General features: G+C 40.6%; 1 protein-coding gene across 3 annotated transcripts in view; it reads left to right on the top strand.

Moving 5' to 3' along the window:
- TENM3 (teneurin transmembrane protein 3) overlaps positions 1-19471 on the top strand; it is a 2501300-nt gene that overhangs the window by 2449698 nt on the left and 32131 nt on the right. For all 3 annotated transcript variants that reach the window (XM_032413691.1, XM_032413693.1, XM_032413692.1), the window contains 3 exons: positions 7685-7917; positions 9005-9159; positions 9945-10819. In XM_032413691.1, coding sequence (XP_032269582.1) covers positions 7685-7917; positions 9005-9159; positions 9945-10819 — 1263 coding nt within the window. The remainder of the gene's footprint in view (positions 1-7684; positions 7918-9004; positions 9160-9944; positions 10820-19471) is intronic.

The following is a 19471-nucleotide window of genomic DNA, read 5'->3' as shown; positions in this document are numbered from 1 at the left end:
TGCTGGAGGCAATAGATAAAGAACTATCAAAGCAGCTCCCTTTGAACCAACCAGCCTATTACATGCCAGGCTCGGTGCCAGGTATTTTATACACGTTACTGCAGATCCACACAGCAGTCCTTCAGGATTACAGATGAGGTCATTGAGGCGCAAGGAAGCCTTGGGGAAGCCTTTTCTTCCCCAAGACACATAACTAAGAAATGGGGAGCAGGGATTTGAACCACTCTAAAAAGTATGTTCATTGCACTATACCACATAGCCAGTTTTTATGTATCTTTTTTTTTTTAAAGATTTATTTACTTGACAGAGATGGAGAGCACAAGCAGGGGGAGCAGGAGAGGAAGAAGCAGACTCCCCGCTGAGCAGGGAGCCCAACATAGGACTCAATCCCAGGACCCCGGGATCATGACCCGAGCGGAAGGCAGATGCTCAACTGACTGAGCCACCCAGGCGCCCCAGTTTTTATGTATCTAAATGGCTAGGTTTCTGTGGAATAATTCCCTGGGTATACACAAAGCTAGATTCATTTCACAGTCATTTGACAAATTGCTTAGAGCTATAATCTCTCTCTCTGGGAAAAAAAAAAAAAAACCACATTGATTAGAGGTTAGAGCTCCATTATTATTAACAATACTTTCTAATATGAGCTCATTATGTAGTAGCTCAGGCTGTCTGGCAGTGATACTCACTGTAATCCCTCTCTCATGATCCTCCTTAACCTTTCCCCCCTGTACGTTATCCTGGCTAAATGTGAGCTCCTGCATTTCCCTTATGCTCCATGCATGTAAAATACACTGTTTGGGTTTTATATTGCTATTCATCCTTGTTAAATTGATGTTGACTGATCACTTCCCATGTACTGGGCACTTTGACAAATAGTAATATAAGAAAATCCATGCTCTCAGAACTCACAATCTAGTAGGGGAGACAAGATATATAAGTAACAGACCAAGTAACATGATCAGTATTCTTTGGCACTTTATTGTATCCACGGCTTATACTGTGAGAGTAATTCTATGGAGGAAAAGATTACTGGGGTTAGGGGTGTGGTAATGGAAAGTTCTCTGGAAGGTTGATGTTTGACCTAGGTCTAAAAATGAAGTCTGCTTAAACAGAACAACAGGAAGAAAGGCAGGGGGTGGAAGAGGGTCATGAAGAAAGAATACAGAACAAGGGAAGTTACTGGGGTTTGTGAAAGACAGGAGCAAGACATGTTCTGGGAGGAATCAGATTTACCTGGATGGAGCAGGGGATCCGTGTGGGAAATAGTGAGAGATACAGGTAAAAAGTCAGGGTAGCGCCAGATTGCTTAGGGCCTTGAGTGCTGTAAGGAATTGCTCTTCCGTCCTGTAGGACAACAGAGACAGTGGACAACATTTTTCTGACCTTGAACAAGACGGCGGCATACTCAAAATGGCCCTTGAGGAAGATGAATCTGATTATCAGTGTTCAAGATGACTTGAGGGTCATTTAGAAAGCTGTTGGCTGAAACCATGAGATGCTAGGTACCTAAATGAGTATGGCTGGCAATGAAGAAAATCCACCCGTAAAATAAAGGAAGGCAGAAAATGAACACACTGTATAAGGGTGATAAGGAAGAGAAAGATGTAGAAAAGAGATGACAAAAATAGGGATTCCGTTTGCTCAATAACTAATTAATCAAAACTGACTTCATAAAAGCAAAATATGTCAACTCACTGGAGCTTCTCTATTTAGCTTAAAAAATAAAATTATTTTCATATGTTTCTTCCTATTTGCCTGTTATCTTCCTCGTCTTAGCTGATAGGATCCTGCGGGCTCTTACCTTATCCCCACTGTGCAGGCTAGCACCAAAGTCATGAAGGGCTTAGGGACAGATGATTGGAGGAAAAGGAAATTGAAAAATGTGTCTAAATATACAAAAATGGACAGTGTAGTCAGTTGATTAATGCTTAAGTAATATATAAAAATGCATGATTCTGGTCCTTTACCATGTTTCGTATACTATTAACAGTCTCATCAATTGGACTGATGGGGGACATAATTAATGAAAATATATTAAATAACAAAATAAATATAAAAACACATAGTCTTGTTATTTTAGAATTCAGAGTATTCTGTCATACCAAATTTAATAAGTACTGCCAGGATATCATATCAAATAAAAGTCTCTAGCTATACTTGAATGAATGGATATAAATACTAATCAATCAACATATTAAACTTTTTACATAAAGGGAAGCTTCTGAAATCCTTAAAATTTAACATTCTCTTAGCTATGCTAAACATTTCTCCTTATGATGGCTATAGTATGAGTTTGCTAACAAACTCCTTTTGTAGGTAGTAAATTTTAGCTCATCTCTGTTCCAGTTCTCTAAAATTCCAAAATAAAGGAACTTAAATTAATTAACTAATACCAGCTAAGAGGCAATAAAACATGCAGGACCAAAAATCAACTTCGTGAATTTTATATTACCAATTACAAGATCAAAGAAAAAGTCAATCACAGGTCTGTGAACTGGAATCAATTAAAGTTATATCGTAGAAAATTATAAAAGCTTGATTCAGCACTTCTTATTGACTTATTATTTAAATCAAACAGGCACAGAAATACCACATCCCAAAGCCCTGTTTGCAAGTATAAAAAGTTTTAGTCACCAGAAAAGAGGCATTTTATTGTTACCCACAAATATAATTCACTCTTTTCTGTCTTCTAAGGGCTATGGCACAATTTCCAATAAAAAGATGGAAGTGCTAATGAAATCTATGCTATAGCTTGTTCTTTGCAAATATTTCTCTAGTCTAAGAAGGTTGAATTATGACAGAATGAATAAGCACATCTAGTCTGTTTACTGCTGGATCTGTGTCCATGGAGAAGTTTCGCTTGGGAATCGTAATAATCTAGGCAGTCAGGATGGATGCATCAGGGTGCAGGATATTAAAGGTTCTTAACTTGCTTTGATTTTGCTGCCCTTAGTCAAAAATCTTAATATTATCCTAAACCTCTCTGAAATGAAAATCTCAATCAATTGTACAAGAAGGCCATGGTACTTCTCCTGGTGAACAGGGACTCCTGCAAGCCATCCGTTTTGTTCAGCCACACTCAGTCACTGTAGCCTCACATTTTCCACATGAGACCTGGTACTGACCTAAAAACTCCACCCATTTGTACTAACACACCAGCCTTTCGAGGGCTTTGGCTTTTGGGAAGTCAGAGCACAAGGACTAGCTCAATCTGTCAGAAAGCTCTTGCTTACATCTGGTGTCCTTGAACCCCAGACCCATCCCATATATTGTTCAGAGCTTCTCTGCGTCCAGTCAGCTGAAAGGTTCCAAACTCACCTTTTTTTTCTTTTAGTGCTTTGGTACTGATCCATCTCTTTTCATTTAGAAGGGGCTGGGCTCTAAGAAGCAGCTCTAATCTGCCATGCTAGGCTGCACGGCGGAGAATTCACCCAGTTCTCATTTCCTACCATTGCGTGGGGAATACGTCCAGAGGTAAATTCTCTTCTCCAAGACTCTGTCCTCCTCCACATTTGTTATTCTGGACAATGGAGTTGTGCAAAATTAGAGCTTTCATTTGGCAGACATTTTTTAAAACCATTGACATATGTTGCTTGATTTAGACATCTCTGTGTCTTCAAAGAAGGAGATGCTTCGGGACAGGAAATGGCAAATGTAAGCACCACTCCGGACATTCTCTTATTACTATCCCACTGGAATAAAACTACGTCAGTAAAGGCAAAGCTTATGACTCGAATGTTCGTTATTTTTGGACTCATGTCCTATAGCTCAAGCAGCCACTTCAAAAATCTGTTTTTTATTCTCAAAATGAGGCACATCATGAAAAATCATGTATAATTTTTTTTTAAGATTTTATTTATTAATTTATTCGACAGAGAGAGAGAGAGAGAGAGGGAACACAAGCAGGGGGAGTGGGAGAGGGAGAAGCAGGCTTCCCGCGGAGCAGGGAGCCCAATGCGGGGCTCGATCCCAGGACCCTGAGATCATGACCTGAGCCGAAGGCAGACGCTTAACGACTGAGCCACCCAGGCACCCCTAAAAATCATGTATAATTTTTATATAATTCTTTTCTTTTAAGATTTTATTTATTTATTTGAGAGAGAACGCACGCAGGCAGAGGGAGAGGGAGAGAGAGAATCTCAAGCAGTCTCCCTGCTGAGTGCAGAGACTGACACGGGGCTCCATCACGACCTGAGCCAAAATCAAGAGTCAGATGATTAACCAACTGAGCCAACCAAGCACCCCTTTTTTTTATATCATCTTCATCAGGGTCCTGAAGTTTTTATTCTCCTTTATTGTAAAGCCATGATTTATATAGTTAGAACAGCTCAGTATTAAAATTTTCCCTTATACGCTATTAAATGAAAAAGGCAAGGTGCAGAACAGCTTTTGTGCAAAATGTATTTATAGACATATGTGTATGTCTATAAATAGATAAGTCTTTTAGGGTAGATGCTTTTTTTATCATGAAATATTGGAGATAAGGTGCAAGGGAGAGTCCTTTCACTTTTCATTTTGTACAGTTCTATATAGTTTATAAGTGGGTTAAATAGATGGGGAGATCATGATCTAAGTTTTGCTTTGTTTTTATACATCTTTGGACTGAAAAATTGAATTAGTATTCTTTATTTTTGAAACTGTCTCCTAGAAGTTGCTCTTGAAGGATTTTTCTATAAATAGCCTTTTCAACAGATATTTTAGAAAAGATTTGTAAAGAGGGTGAAAAGGATTTCATGATTAAGTCCCACTAACCCCGGGCTTGGATGTCATTTAAATGAATAATTCTGCATATTATCCTCTACTTGAAAAATTACTGAATATTCCCAGAGTACCCCAAACAAAGGTCTTTGTCCTTGAGCCAAACCATATGTATTTGAAGACCAAGTCATATGGCTCTGAAAATTCAGAGGAACGATTGATGATCATACTTCAACACTGAGAAACAAAAAGACCCTGGCCTGCTCTCCTGGAGTTGGTACCTTTACACCCTTTGTACATGTGAAAGCGAGAGAGACTTCTTGATACTATTTTCTTAAAAGTGACCTTGTGGCTTTATAAAGGTATTTCATACGAATACCTAACTCCAACTGAATTTACATTGGATTGCATTATTCATTTACCTTTATCATCATTACTCTAGAAACAATTCCAAGTGGATGTTTAAAGAAGGGTCTGCATTGTTTTAATAGTTTAGGATCTTATAGCATAACAGCAGGACCAAGGAAACAAATTTGAACGTATCCAAGTTTAGCTAGTTATTTTTTCCTTAGTAACATTTTCAGAAAGCTAGTCATACTTGAGGTCATTAACAATAATTATATTACACTCCTCTACTGTAGAGAGTTACAAGGCAAAAGACATAGAGCAGTGTGAGAGGGGCAGAACAAAAGCAAATATTAAGAATAGCTAATGCTTATTGAGTGTGTATTATGTACAAGGCACTGTTCTAAGCATTTTCTCCGTATTAGCTCATCCTATGAAATGTGTACTATTGTTATTATCACCTGTACAGATAAGGAATCTGAAGCACAGATAAGTTCAATAGGTTGCTCAAGTTCATACAGTTAGTGAGTGATGAAGCTGATTCACACCCCAGCAGTCTGGTCTAGGGGTCATGCTCATAGATACACAGCCGACAAGAAAATGAAGTGTGTGTGTGTGTGTGTGTGTGTGTGTGTGTGTGTGTTCTCATAACCAGCTATCCGACTATTTATAATTAGTATATAATTGGGGAGATAGGAAAGACTAGAGAAGTCTCTCCAGTGTCACGTCTCTCAAAATAGACCCAGTTTGGATGAGTTGCAACCTTGTCACCAACTGTAGATCTGAAAGACCAGCTCTGTCCATACTAGGCTGTTTTTAGGGGGAAAATAACCTCTTAAAATTGCCCTGAAGGTTGTATTGATATGTTGTAGCTTTTCACTTAGTTACAAAGTAATAAACTACCACATCAAGGAACACAGTATGTCTGTGCATTTAAAATTTCAGGCATCAATTTAGAAAAGTGACATAATAACACTTAACATGGCAAGGTGATCATTTGGTAAAACCCAGTAGGTCTGAAATGGTTTTACCTCAAATGACTTGTATCTCTTTGAGTCCTTTGCTTCGGTATTCACCCTTTTACACATATTTACCCACTCAAGACTTATTGCTCAAAAATGTCTCGTCACTAAAAGATATTGAAGAGTAGAAAGGAGACCCGAAACCTGAAGTTATTCAAGGCTTTGTGTGTCTCAGTGTTTCCATGTAAATCCACATCATAGCCATAGGCCTTTTCAGAGTTCCAGAAGATTCCATGCAGATTCCACATGTGGCCAGCTGTGTGCCCACCAATGTGAAGCACACTCGTGAAACCAAGAACTTGCTATTTTAACAGCGGTCTCTCTCACAGGACCCATAAAGTACATGTATTCACCACTTAAGAGGAAGAGCATTAAGTAGTGAGAATTGTCTCGTTAGAACCTAATAGTAATGAGAAGACTCCTACATCATTATTTAGAATCAACATTTTCATATAGTTCGATTGTTATTACATTTTTTAGATGTTCACAGATAAAATAAATGGAAACAAGAATAAAAGTGTGTGTGTGTGTGTGTGTAGAGAGAATGAGAGAAAGTGAGTTAGTAAAGCAAGTTTATCATCAAGATAATGTGCAATCTGATGGATTCTTATCTGTTGACATCTTTATGGGGACACCATATTGTTTTAACTCTTTTTGGAAATTTTTTTTCCAGAAGGCATTATTTGCACCATGTACAAAATTACACTAACCCTAAGAACGTGGTGTTGAGTGTTTATCAGGAGATTAACTTTCTCATTCCAGCTAAGTGTCATAGTTTGTCCAGTCCTTGATGATGTTTACATTTGCATTCCTTGATATGTATAAAATTCAGGCACGGTATTTTGTGAAAAAATGCCTACATCTCACCAAATTCATAGAAAGGTCTCAGAGCCGCTTAATTTACAATTTTAAAAGTAAAACTGATGGGTTTACCATTCTGGCTCACTGCACTGGGCCACCAACTGAGACGGCCTCCTGCACATGAGTAACCTCATTTTAGTATTTCACCCCCTAGCTCCAGACAAACGTCATAACTGCATCAGATCGCCTTTCTGGATGATGCTAGAGCACCCAGGACAGACACGATGCTACCTTTTGTGGGGGCAAGTGTTCGTGTGATTTGGATTTGTAGCAAAACAGGAGAATTCCCTGTGATGAGGTGTGAGTGGAATCATTTCTACTTCCCTGGAGTTGGACAGACACACCCTCCCCCCGGAATAAACTTCATGTCTGTCACTCAAGGGCAATTTATTAATGGCTTTTCATCAAACCAAAAGGATTTTAGAGAACTTGCTTCTCTCTTTGTTTTAGGCTAAAAGCATATTGCCTTCTACAGGGGATTATTTTCAAGGTGGCTGTTTTAATAAATTTAATAAATTAAATCCTCCACCACAAGCAGGGAAGGACAACAGTCCTATCAGAGTTCGCTTTCAATTCTTCTCAGTCATTCTTTGAAGTCGTTACTAAATACGCTGTTCATTTTCCAATCTTTAATAATGGATTTCGGTTTATAATCAGTTCTTCATGATCTGTTTTGTTTTGCTGTTAATTCTCCCCCGTGTGTTAGGAGTAACTGTCTTGGGATGTTTACGTATGATCCTTTATTTTTTTTTCAGCAGCAACCCAGCTCATAGATACTACCTGGCAACAGATCCAGTCACAGGAGATCTGTATGTTTCTGACACGAACACCCGCAGAATTTATCGCCCAAAGTCACTTACGGGTACAAAAGATTTGACTAAAAATGCTGAAGTGGTCGCTGGGACCGGGGAGCAGTGCCTTCCATTCGATGAAGCCAGATGTGGAGATGGGGGGAAGGCTGTAGAAGCGACACTCATGAGTCCCAAAGGTACTGGCATTTATCGATTTGAGGATTCCTTTTTATTAAAAAAAATATATATGTAGAAAACCCAGTTAGTGCCTGATTGTGTTTAATGCTGAGTCTAACATTTTACCCTCAACTCTGTTCTAGAAAGCTGTTTCACATCCAGTGTTTTTAAAAGCCGTGAAGCGAGAAACTGCCAGAATCCTAAGTTGATTTTACAGTAAATATTGGGTTCGTGGCATTTTTTATCATATCATTTTTTTTCAACTTTTCAAAGAATAAAGCAACTAGTCCATATTATGCAGGTCACATCCTGTTAAACTTCAAGGAAGTGTCCAGATTCTTTCATTGTCCTGGAATCTCTTTGTCATGAATGAGTCCCAGGCCTCTTTAAAAACCATCACTAAGCAACGCTATTAGTCCTCACCCAGTCTGGAGCTATTAAACTTTTGTTTCTATGCCATGGGAAAAAATGCTTGCTGTGAGGAATTTCTAGAGGTAACAAGGGCTAAAATTCTATGTGATAAAGGTTTCTAGCTTTTAAACCACTTGGGACTGACTCCTTGCTCATGTATTATGCCATTCATTACAGTGTTTTTTGGTTTGGGGCTTTTTTTTTTTTTTTCATTATAGCTAGCAACTATTATGTGAACAAGGACTGGAAAAAAAGCATTTGTTGTACTGAATTATTCATAATAGCAAATTTCATTGTAACAAGGTCAACGAAACGCTAACCTTGGCTCAGATCTATTTTTGTTAGAATACAGTTATTCTAAGTTCAGAGTAAAAGAACTTGACCTGTTTCTATAATTGATAGACAACAGCATTATACAGAAGTTATAATTTTATATTTAGGATGCAGGGAGCGCCTATATGATTCATACACTAAGTGGAGATTCTTACAAATTTCAGTTATTTCTTTATTACATTTTACATAGATTTGTGTTTTTATAAACGCCTCTGTTGGGTTTTTCCTAATGTATTTGCAATCTACAACCTTACCTGGTACCTATCACCCATGGTATCTCTGGCGTTGAATGTTGAATTTAACGATGGGCCTAAAAATGAATCCCGTTTGAAAAGTTGGTCATGCTTACTTCTCTTGGAAAAGGAATGGCGATTGATAAGAATGGATTGATCTACTTTGTTGATGGAACCATGATCAGAAAAGTTGATCAAAATGGGATCATATCAACTCTCCTGGGCTCTAACGATCTGACTTCAGCCAGACCTTTAACTTGTGACACCAGCATGCACATCAGCCAGGTAGTTAAAATCTTAAGCTGCATTGTTTGTTTTCCCTCTGAGCGTCTCGGTTGACTAGGTCAGTAGTCTGTGATGGCCCCATATTAAACTGGATGTACGTGTGCGGCGTTCGTGGTATTAAAGCTGTTCCATCTAAATGTATCTCAGGAGCTAATAAAAAGCTGTTTTCTTCTATCGTTCTGCGTTTGATGAATTCAATGAGATTACAGAACAATTAGCACGAAGAAACGCTAAAGCATTCGTAATAAAATACCAGTAAAGTAGCAACAGGCAGATATTCCAGAAAGAACAAAACAGCTTAAATCTCTAATCTTTTGATTGCACGAGCTCTTTAAGTAGTAGAGAGAACCCACTATGATTAGTCCCACGGGACTTATATTTAGCATGAGGAACTTTACTGTTGGCCTGATTGAAAACACAATAGAACACTAATGTATTCATAACCTAGAAAGCCTCGACGTTCGGTGGTTATTATAGCTGAAGGAACATATGTGTTCATATCTCATTGATACCTGTTAACTCACTGCTTAGAGGTTCGTTTGCTCGTTGGCTATAACGTGCAAATCTCCCAGTGAGCTGTCTTTTTAACTAAAATGTTATTTCCTCCATTTGTCTCCCCTCGAAATGTTTAAGTTTATTTTACAGTAGCTATGCCAGAAAACAATTTGTTTTAAAACAGTTTATCAAATTAAGGGTAATTTCCTTGAATGGTTCTAATTTACTCCCCTGGCAAATTAACTGCCACACAGTAACGGACTAACCAGGCCGTTTCTTTTTTTATTAAGGTGCGTCTGGAGTGGCCCACTGACCTCGCCATTAACCCTATGGATAACTCCATTTATGTCCTGGATAATAACGTAGTCCTGCAGATCACTGAGAACCGCCAAGTGCGCATCGCTGCTGGACGGCCCATGCACTGCCAGGTCCCGGGGGTGGAATATTCCGTGGGAAAGCACGCGGTCCAGACAACCCTGGAATCCGCCACCGCCATCGCCGTGTCGTACAGCGGGGTCCTGTACATCACGGAAACCGACGAGAAGAAAATTAACCGGATAAGGCAGGTCACCACGGACGGGGAGATCTCGCTGGTGGCGGGGATACCTTCCGAGTGTGACTGCAAAAATGATGCCAACTGCGACTGTTACCAGAGCGGAGATGGGTACGCCAAAGACGCCAAGCTCAGTGCGCCGTCCTCGCTGGCCGCCTCCCCTGATGGCACCCTGTACATCGCGGACCTGGGCAACATCCGGATCCGGGCCGTGTCGAAGAACAAGCCCTTCCTTAACTCTATGAACTTCTACGAAGTGGCCTCCCCAACTGACCAGGAGCTCTATATCTTTGACATCAATGGCACTCACCAGTATACTGTAAGTTTAGTCACTGGTGATTACCTGTACAACTTTAGCTACAGCAACGATAACGATGTAACAGCTGTGACAGACAGCAACGGCAATACTCTCAGAATCAGACGGGACCCGAATCGGATGCCAGTTCGAGTGGTGTCTCCAGATAACCAAGTCATATGGCTGACAATAGGAACAAATGGATGTTTAAAAAGCATGACCGCTCAAGGACTAGAATTAGTTTTGTTTACTTACCACGGCAATAGTGGCCTTTTAGCCACTAAAAGCGATGAGACTGGATGGACAACATTTTTTGAGTAAGTATATCCAAATTCTGCTCTGATTATAAAATGCTGTGATAAGAGTAATGTAATCTAAAAATAATGATACAATCTCAAGGGCAGGTGGCCAGGTCTGGGGGGAGCGGGAGCTTCTATAATTTGGGGATCCCTTGCTTTCTGAAAAAGAAGACAAAATTAGACCAAAGGAGGGACCCGCGTAATGAGAGGTTCTAAAGCTTCCACGTCATTGGCCTCCCTGTCAGTCTGCTTCTGCTTAAGGATTAACATTTTCCTTCACGCAGACCTAATCTATTAGCAGCAAACATTTGGGAGAAATACGCTACAGCTTTGGTTTTTGGTATAAACGCTTTGGGTTTACATTTGCCCCTGTGAGAAAGCTGTCACTGAAGAGGACCTTTAAAAACATTCACGATGAATTTGGCAGTTTATATCAATGCTGCCGATGTCATTCCTATCCAGTAGAAGGCCTTGACTTTTTATAATCAGTTATGGGAGAATCTAAACTGCACTTAAAAGGACGTTTCCACTAAATGCAAATCAGCAAGTGCTGGTTGCTGTGGAAGGCGTATGAAAAAGCATGAGTTTCATGCTGGCAGGATATTCTTCTACTAAATATGTGAGTAGTGGCCCAGGCGGGGTGCTGTTTGAACAGTCACATTCTGTGAGGTCAGTCAGAATGAAATGAGAATCGGCCATTGTATATTTTATGGGATATGTACTTTGCAGTGAACGCATAGGTAAAATCATTTTCGATTACTGTTCACTTCACTAACATCACACAAACCATAAGGGGAAATTAGATGTACAGAGATGGCATGTTGACAAATGGAAAATAGTCCTTGAAATGAATATTGAGTTCCTTGGTGTGATTTTTACAATGATATGCTGAAGCAGAAGTATTTTCTGTAGGAGTATACCTCTAAAATTATAATAAAAGTCGGTAGGAAAAAAATGATCCAATATACAAATATTTTCCGTACAACTTTTCGGGAATGGATCTTATACATAAAGCTGAGTTCTCCTGTAGCTTGAATTGCTTTTCTTTTTTGACAGCTTCCCTTTTAATAAAATGAATGTTCCCCAGCAGCGTGATTTTGTCAGAGGAACAAACCTTTTCAATTGAATTACATTAAAATTCTGTTCTTAGCATTCCTTTTGCTCATTTTAGGATCGCAATAGGAAAGGAATAAATTGGAAGTTAATGGAAAGCACTTCCTTTGCACCATTTTCAAAGTGATAGCAGGCTATATTGCCAAAGAGGCAAAAAAGAGTGTAGGAAAAGTGCTACCATCAGATGAGACTGGGCAGGAGAGCTGCTCTGATTATAAGACCTTCAGGAAATGATGGTGGCGTTGGTAGGGTTTCGGTTTAGTTCAAAGCAGGGAGGAAAAAAAAATAGAGCAATAAGTTTTTAGTACAGTCTAGGACTCAAGCTCTGCTCTGTGGGCCACTTTTGAATGTGTCCTTATTTGTTCCGGGAATTGACACTGCATAGAAGTTTATCGTTTGGGTTACTGCTGACACATGAACTTCTTGCAGCAGATAGGGTTTACTCGTGACCTACAAAGGAATTTTAATCAAGTTTGGAAAAATTAGAGAAAGGGATATACTCGATTGGTAGAGTTGATCTGGACTGGTATAAACAAATTCAGGATTTTTGCCTTTTTTTTAAAAGTGTGGCACACAAAAACCTATATTTCTCCAGTAGCAGACACTCTCCAAGAACCCCAAACTTAGTTCAGAATCAGCACAGCAACAAAAGTAGAGGTTGAATTGGCAAGCCAATCTCGTGACTATAAGGGGCAAGCATTATTTTATGAGATTTTTTTTTTTTTATTTGCAAGACAGACAATGAGAGACAGAGAGCATGAGAGGGAGGAGGGTCAGAGGGAGAAGCAGACTCCCCGCTGAGCAGGGAGCCCGATGTGGGACTCGATCCCGGGACTCCAGGATCATGACCCGAGCCGAAGGCAGTCGCTTAACCAACTGAGCCACCCAGGCGCCCGGGGCAAGCATTGTTTTAAAGAATAAATTTGTAATTAAATACATCACAATCATATCTTCACCAATACAAATTCATTACACATCATATTTAAAGTATAACTATTAAGTCATATCTAAATAAGCTAAATAAAGGCAACTTATTACCAAACCCATCATTAAAATATTTTTCCATATATAAACCTGCATATATTTATACATATAAATACACTCACATATATTGGGGTTATAATTTAAGAATGTAGTGGTTTAGTAAACCAGTGCTTGAAAAATCATTTCTCTAATAAAATTAACAGAAGTATTGCTTTTTAAAAACTATGCTTTCATCACTTGTTCTCTAGATGTCTGCAGCAAAAGACATGACTAAAAAATGTCTAAGAAACATTTCTGCATTTTGCAAAACAGTGTGTTACAGTATGAGAACGAAAATAGGGCACTTAACCCAAGTAACTCAGAATCTTCATATCAGAATAACAAATGATCTTTTTTTTTTCTTTCTATACATTTTCACACTTTGGCTGTGAAAGAGGAAGGGCCCACCTCTTCTATCTAAGCTTCAGAAACTTTAATTTTTTTTATTTTTTTAAAGTTTTTTTATTTATTTATTCATCAGAGAGAGAGAGAGAGCACAAGCAGGGGGAATGGCAGGCAGAGGGAGAAGCAGGCTCCCCGCTGAGCAAGGAGCCCGATTCAGGACTCGATCCCAGGACCTTAGGATCATGACCTAAGCCGAAGGCAGCTGCTTAACCGGCTGAGCCACGCAGGTGCCCCTAAGCTTCAGAAACTTTAAAACACATTCAGAAGTAAGCGCACAAAAGAAGGGAGGGGAGTGCCATTTGCAGGCGGCCCCTCCGATAGCCCGCTCTGTTGACACAGAACAGCGTGATTGTCTGCGTCGGTTGGCAGCTGTGGGTGGGTAAGCTTAACCCCTGTCTCACCCATCAGAGTCTTGACGAGAGTTTCTGCTTACTACCTCCTGGCTTGGGCACGTGACTGGGTGACGGTGCTGGGGGGCGGGGGCGCGCAGCAGGGGAGTCTGAATTCCCTGCCAGCTCTCCCTGGTGGTCGACGTCGTTGATGAGCCAGCGCACGCCCAGGATGCTAGTAGTATCTGTCCCATTCCCCTTCGTATCTGTGCAGTACTGCGTGTCTAGGTTAGACCTCAGAAGGGTATTTGGTGATTTCATGAAGAAGCGATATGGGAGGTTTGACAATGGTCAGAATTCTACGAAAACCACAACGAGATTGGGGGTGGGGGGAGGATCACCATTCCCAACTGAAAAACACCTGTTTTCTGTGACTTTCATGACCCCAGTCCCTAGAGCGGATACAGGCTTTATAATCATCTTTCTGCACAAATTCCTCCTTCGCAAAGGGAAATTAAACTTTTCGGCCCAAATTCCCACCTGTACATGTCCGGCTCTCTTCCTAGCCTAGTGCCTTAAAAGCCTTGAAATTAAAAGCTTTCTAGGACAGAAACAGCTCGCAGAAGACCCGAGAATCGGTAAATCTGCCTACTGATTAAAGTACAGTTGCTGTCCTCTCTACCAAGGAAATTTTAAAAGTGAATTAGCTCAATTACTTACCTTATATGTTTTAATTGTATTCCTTTTTTCTCAGTACAAACTTCAGTTTACCAGTAATGTACCCCAGTACTGCTCTGAGTACAGAATAAAAGTTTCGTTTGCTTTGTACGATCAGGACTTCCTCAGTCGGTGTATTAGTAAAATAGTTCATGAAAAAATTACTTCATCTGGCTGGCACTGTCTTCTGAAATATTGGTGTTAAGGAGTCAGCTTGGAGGAAAGACAGAAAATGTGTCCCAGGAAGGTGCAATTGAAGTACATCGTTGTACCTGCGATCAGAAAGGATGATTCTAGGAAGAGAAAACCCAGTTCCCAAATTGAGATTCTTATCAGTCACCAATAAAATAGGGTGATTTTTTAGGGTACACAGATAGTTTCCAAAGTACAAGAACCTTCATTTCAAAAACTAGAGGTAGCATCTTCTCCTTGGCCCCAGTTTCTCTCCTTGCTGCTTGCCATGATTATGTCCCTATTGTGACTTGTTAGAGGAGTGGCCAGTATTCTTAGACGTGCTGCTGGACGGGATGATAGGAAGACGGCAGTAGGCAGCAGAGGGTTTGTAACTCAGCTTTGAAATCTCGGAGGTAGACTGATCTGTTTCGTGAACTAACTCTGTGTTACTGATTGAATAAGCCATCTCGTCCAAGATCTCCTCTTCCATTGACTTGCCAGGCAGTACAAAGGATGTCCAACTAGCTAATGGGGCCCCCCTCGTGTGAGGACACTGGGATAAGCCTCGTTACTCCCTTCCCTTAGTATTAGGGACTGTTTCATGCTGGTCTTCACACCTTTTAAAAACAATGATCACATATGACAGTTCCTTAGCTAGAATAATTCCAGGATGGTCAAAAAGATCTCACCTGCTAAAAATGTATTATTTGAAACGTTCAGACCCAAAGCGAAACCACAGTTCTTACGCTTGAATGCACACAAAAGCAAATCCGGTGTATTGAAATGGGGCAATAGAATAAATTATTGAATAGTAAATGGCATTTCACAGTTCTCTGCTTGCTCACCCCCAGAAAAGACAAACTGTTTGGGCATAGCTTTCTGATGCTCTTCTGTTTGGTTAAAGAAGACAACATTTTTTTTTTTAAATGCTGTGAGTCCTGACTGATGTGTACAGATACACCAGCAGGTTGATGGTAGTTTTTCTATCTTGGGACTCGGGGTGTTTAGAGCTTTGTATTTGTGGAGCTGACTCTGTGATCTTTCGTGAGCTATATTCAGATGCAGAGAGTAAATAAATGAATTTCAGCTTTTACACATTTATGTAGGTATATCTGGGTCTCTAGCTTCTCATTTGGGTGCTGTATCATCCCTCATCCAAGCTTAGCAATTTCAGAATGAGCTTCTGAACCATTTCTTGATAATGAACTTACCTCTGCGCCCATGGCAAAGCCATCACTCCCACTGACATCAGTTCTGGGACTGGGAAAGTATCCAAGAGGGATCTGAGAGGAGAGGAGACGGGCAGGGTAAAGAGGGTCTGGAGCACAGACTCAGCCTAGTGCATGGAAGGCGCAGGTAATTTGGAAAACTCAGTGACAGTTACTCCAAATGAGAAGAGATGCGTCCGTGCCCGTTGACACCAAATCTTGTCTAAACAGCCTGGCATCCGTGCCGTGGTGTGTCCTCCTCACGTGTGTTACCACAGGAGCTTGTGATGTCAGGGACACCGGACAGGCATCTGCCACAGGCCAAAACAGAGAGAACCGCCTTCCCTGTGACGGGCAGCTGATATCCGAGCCTGAACACTCAAGCCCGGAAACCACGTTGCCGGGCTGTTTCTGTCAGAAACTGCGTTAAAATCAAAGCCCATTTTATAAATACGTGTCTAACAGTGGTACCGCCCCCCCCACCCTTTATTTTCTTTTTTCTTTTTCTTTTTTTTTTTTAAGTTTCTGTTTTCATTCCAGGTAGTTAGCATACCGTATAATATTGGTTTCAGGTGCACAATGCGGTGATTCAACACTTGCATGCAACACCCGGGGCTCCTCACGACAAGTGCCCCCCTCGGCCCCCATCACCTGGCTCCCCCATCCTCCCACCCACCTCCCCTCCGCTAACCTCTGTCTGTTCTCTGCTTACTTTGTTCATGGAAGGAAACACTTAAGACATGGAGAAGGATTTTTAAGAGATGTTATCAGATCACTTAAAATCATGGGGAAACACTACGGTTGATTTCCGTGTTTGCTATTTTGTTTAATTGTTTAATAATTTTGCTTTAAATTTTTAACCAGAATGTGTATTCCCAGGGACATCAGTAAAAAAAAAAAAAGAAATAAAGAAAGAAATGTGCAGGCCTTTGAAGAAAGTGGTTGCCATACATTTCAAACATTAACCTGAGCTCTACAAAAGCAATGCTTTTATTAATACTCGACTTATTCTAATTTTCTTCTGCAGTCTAGTTTTTTTTTAAGATTTTATTTATTTATTTGAGAGAGAGAGCATGAGAGGGGGAGGGTCAGAGGGAGAAGCAGACTCCCTGCTGAGCAGGGAGCCCGATGTGGGACTCGATCCTGGGACTCCAGGATCATGACCTGAGCCGAAGGCAGTTGCTTAACCAACTGAGCCACCCAGGCACCCTGCAGTCTAGTTTTAAGATATAGTTAGTTCTGTCCAGGTTTGAAAACAGAAAGCGGAATAGGGTGTTTGTATGTTATTCATAGTACTTGAAAAAAATCCCAGCAAAAATAAAAACAGGTTAGTCAGATTTTTTCAGTAGATCTCGGTATATAACGTAATAGAAAATTTCTCAGATTTTCTCAGGATAATCTGCAGTGTTTCAACAGTTGCAAGCCTACATTAACCCTTTCAGTGTGTTGTTCCATTTAGCAAATTAATGTTCTAGATGTGTTAAATTGCTCCATAATGGTTCAAGAGTGAGTAAATGCAGCTTCCAAAAGTGTTGAATTCCCTCTTTAATCATGTAACTGTCTAAATCTGATAGCCTCATATGTGTGCAACTCCCCTTTGACACAGTGATTATCCAATGATTTACTCTAAGACTGAGTTATGTACACCAACCATTTTAAAGGATCGTTGGATAACAGGACAAGAAATTGCACACTGACAACCAGTGAAGGGGAACTTCTTGTTTTTTAACAATCGCAGAACTGAAGATCCACAGTTGGGTATTTTCCAGAGCGTCTCCAGTATCTCGGGCTCATCCATGTTATCAAAATAAAAGCAGCTTCAGCGGCCCCCACCCCCTGGCTACCCTAGTTTCTCAGCCTCCCAGAGAAAGCCCCTTGCCTATATTCCAAGGGCCTGGACTGCTTTCAGAATGTCTAGGGGCTGCAAATGCAGAACTCATGTGACAAACTCTCTCCCAGGGTTGGGGAAGGCAGTCTGTGAAGAAGATAAGATGATTGGGGGTACCATCCACATGCTTCAAATCACCCCAACTCCTCACTTAGCATCCCTCCCATCCATCACTATCCCATCTCAAACATACACATGCACACACTTCAGAACACATTTCCCAGACCTTGGTTCATCCCAAAGTTTGGTAAATCTGCAGTTCGTAAAGTGAGACCCCCCCAAATAAATAAATAAATATTAAAAAATTAAACTTCTGAGAAAAATGTTAATGTAAAGAAATACCACATTGTATCTCTGGCTAAAAACTAGGTTTTGCTCAGGTTAAACCTATTTTAAGAATTTAAGTCTTATATAAACTAAGATTTTCCCATCTCTGAGCCTCATAATGAAAAGCAATATATAAACAGCAAAAGCTGAACAAACTTGTAGTTTATCTAAAGGGATAGTTAATAAATTTTTAAGTACTTAGTGAATGTAAGGCAAGCATCGGTTAGAAGGAAGACTTCTTTCTATTTCCAGCTCTAGGAAAGGGAAAAAGGAACCAAGTTCTAGCAAAGGCAAGCCAAGGCTGCCCGGAGGGATTGGAAGAACATTCTTTACTCACAGATGCGGTTTTTAAACTGGATTGTTAGAGTCAAAGTAACAAAAGAGATTTCAAGAGTGTTCTAATCCGGGGAAACAAAATGGCTGAGTATCCGGAAGCATCACACAACTACGTGAACCAACACCTAGTCAGGATGACTGGATAAACCTTTAAGACCCAGAGGAATGAGTTTAGGCAGGGGTTATTTGTAATTTAGAGCTAGTGAGAAAGGTAACACCCTGCAGCTTACCAATCTGTATGTGCATATGCAATTCAAGATGAGCTCACTTAGGGGCACCTGGGTGGCTCAGTCGGTTAAGCAGGTTAAGCATCTGTCTTTGGCTCAGTCATGGTCCCAGGGTCCTGGGATCGAGCCCCACATCATCGGGCTCCCTGCTCAGCAGGTCTCTGCTTCTCTCTCTCCCTCTGACCCCCACTCGTGCTTGCTCTCTATCAAATAAATAAATAAAATCTTTAAAAAAAGATTAGCTCACTGATGCCTTATTAATTTAATAAAGAATTCTGCTTTTTTAATGTAATTTGTAAAATATACTTCATTCTCCTTCACACGGAGGTGTTCCCACAGGCCTAGTTAGTCAGTCCCACTTGGGACTGGTCCAAGCAACACCAGCCTCAAGGGAGGTGCTTTTTCCAAAAGTGGTTACAGCACCTAAAAGAAAATGCAAGTCTTTAAAGAAAAGGAAAGTCGTTACGTGTGGTGTCCCAGAGGCACACTGATTTGCAAATTATGAATTTATTTCAACCCTCCTAGGCGCTGATGAGCTGGGAATTTGGTGCTTGCCCTTGGGACATCAAGCACTTCCCATTTTCCCGCTGACTTCCTGGCTTTCATTTACTCACTCTGTACGGTGTTCGTTCAGTAAGAATGTATCGTGCGCCGGATGCTAGTGTTAGACGCTGGAGAATGAGATGCTAGTGTTAGATACCAGAGAATGGGATGCTAGTGTTAGATGCCGGAGAATTGGATGCTAGTGTTAGATACCGGGGAATGGGATGCTAGTGTTAGATACCAGAGAATGGGATGCTAATGTTAGACGCCGGAGAATTGGATGCTAGTGTTAGACGCCGGGGAATTGGATGCTAGTGTTAGACGCCGGGGAATGGGATGCTAGTGTTAGACGCCGGGGAATCGGATGCTAGTGTTAGATG

Source organism: Phoca vitulina, unplaced genomic scaffold (genome assembly GCF_004348235.1).
Source record: "Phoca vitulina isolate PV1807 unplaced genomic scaffold, GSC_HSeal_1.0 scaffold15, whole genome shotgun sequence".
Taxonomy (NCBI): Eukaryota; Metazoa; Chordata; class Mammalia; order Carnivora; family Phocidae; genus Phoca; species Phoca vitulina.
Note: the sequence above shows the minus strand (reverse complement) of the source record. Positions and strands in the feature narration are given on the sequence as shown.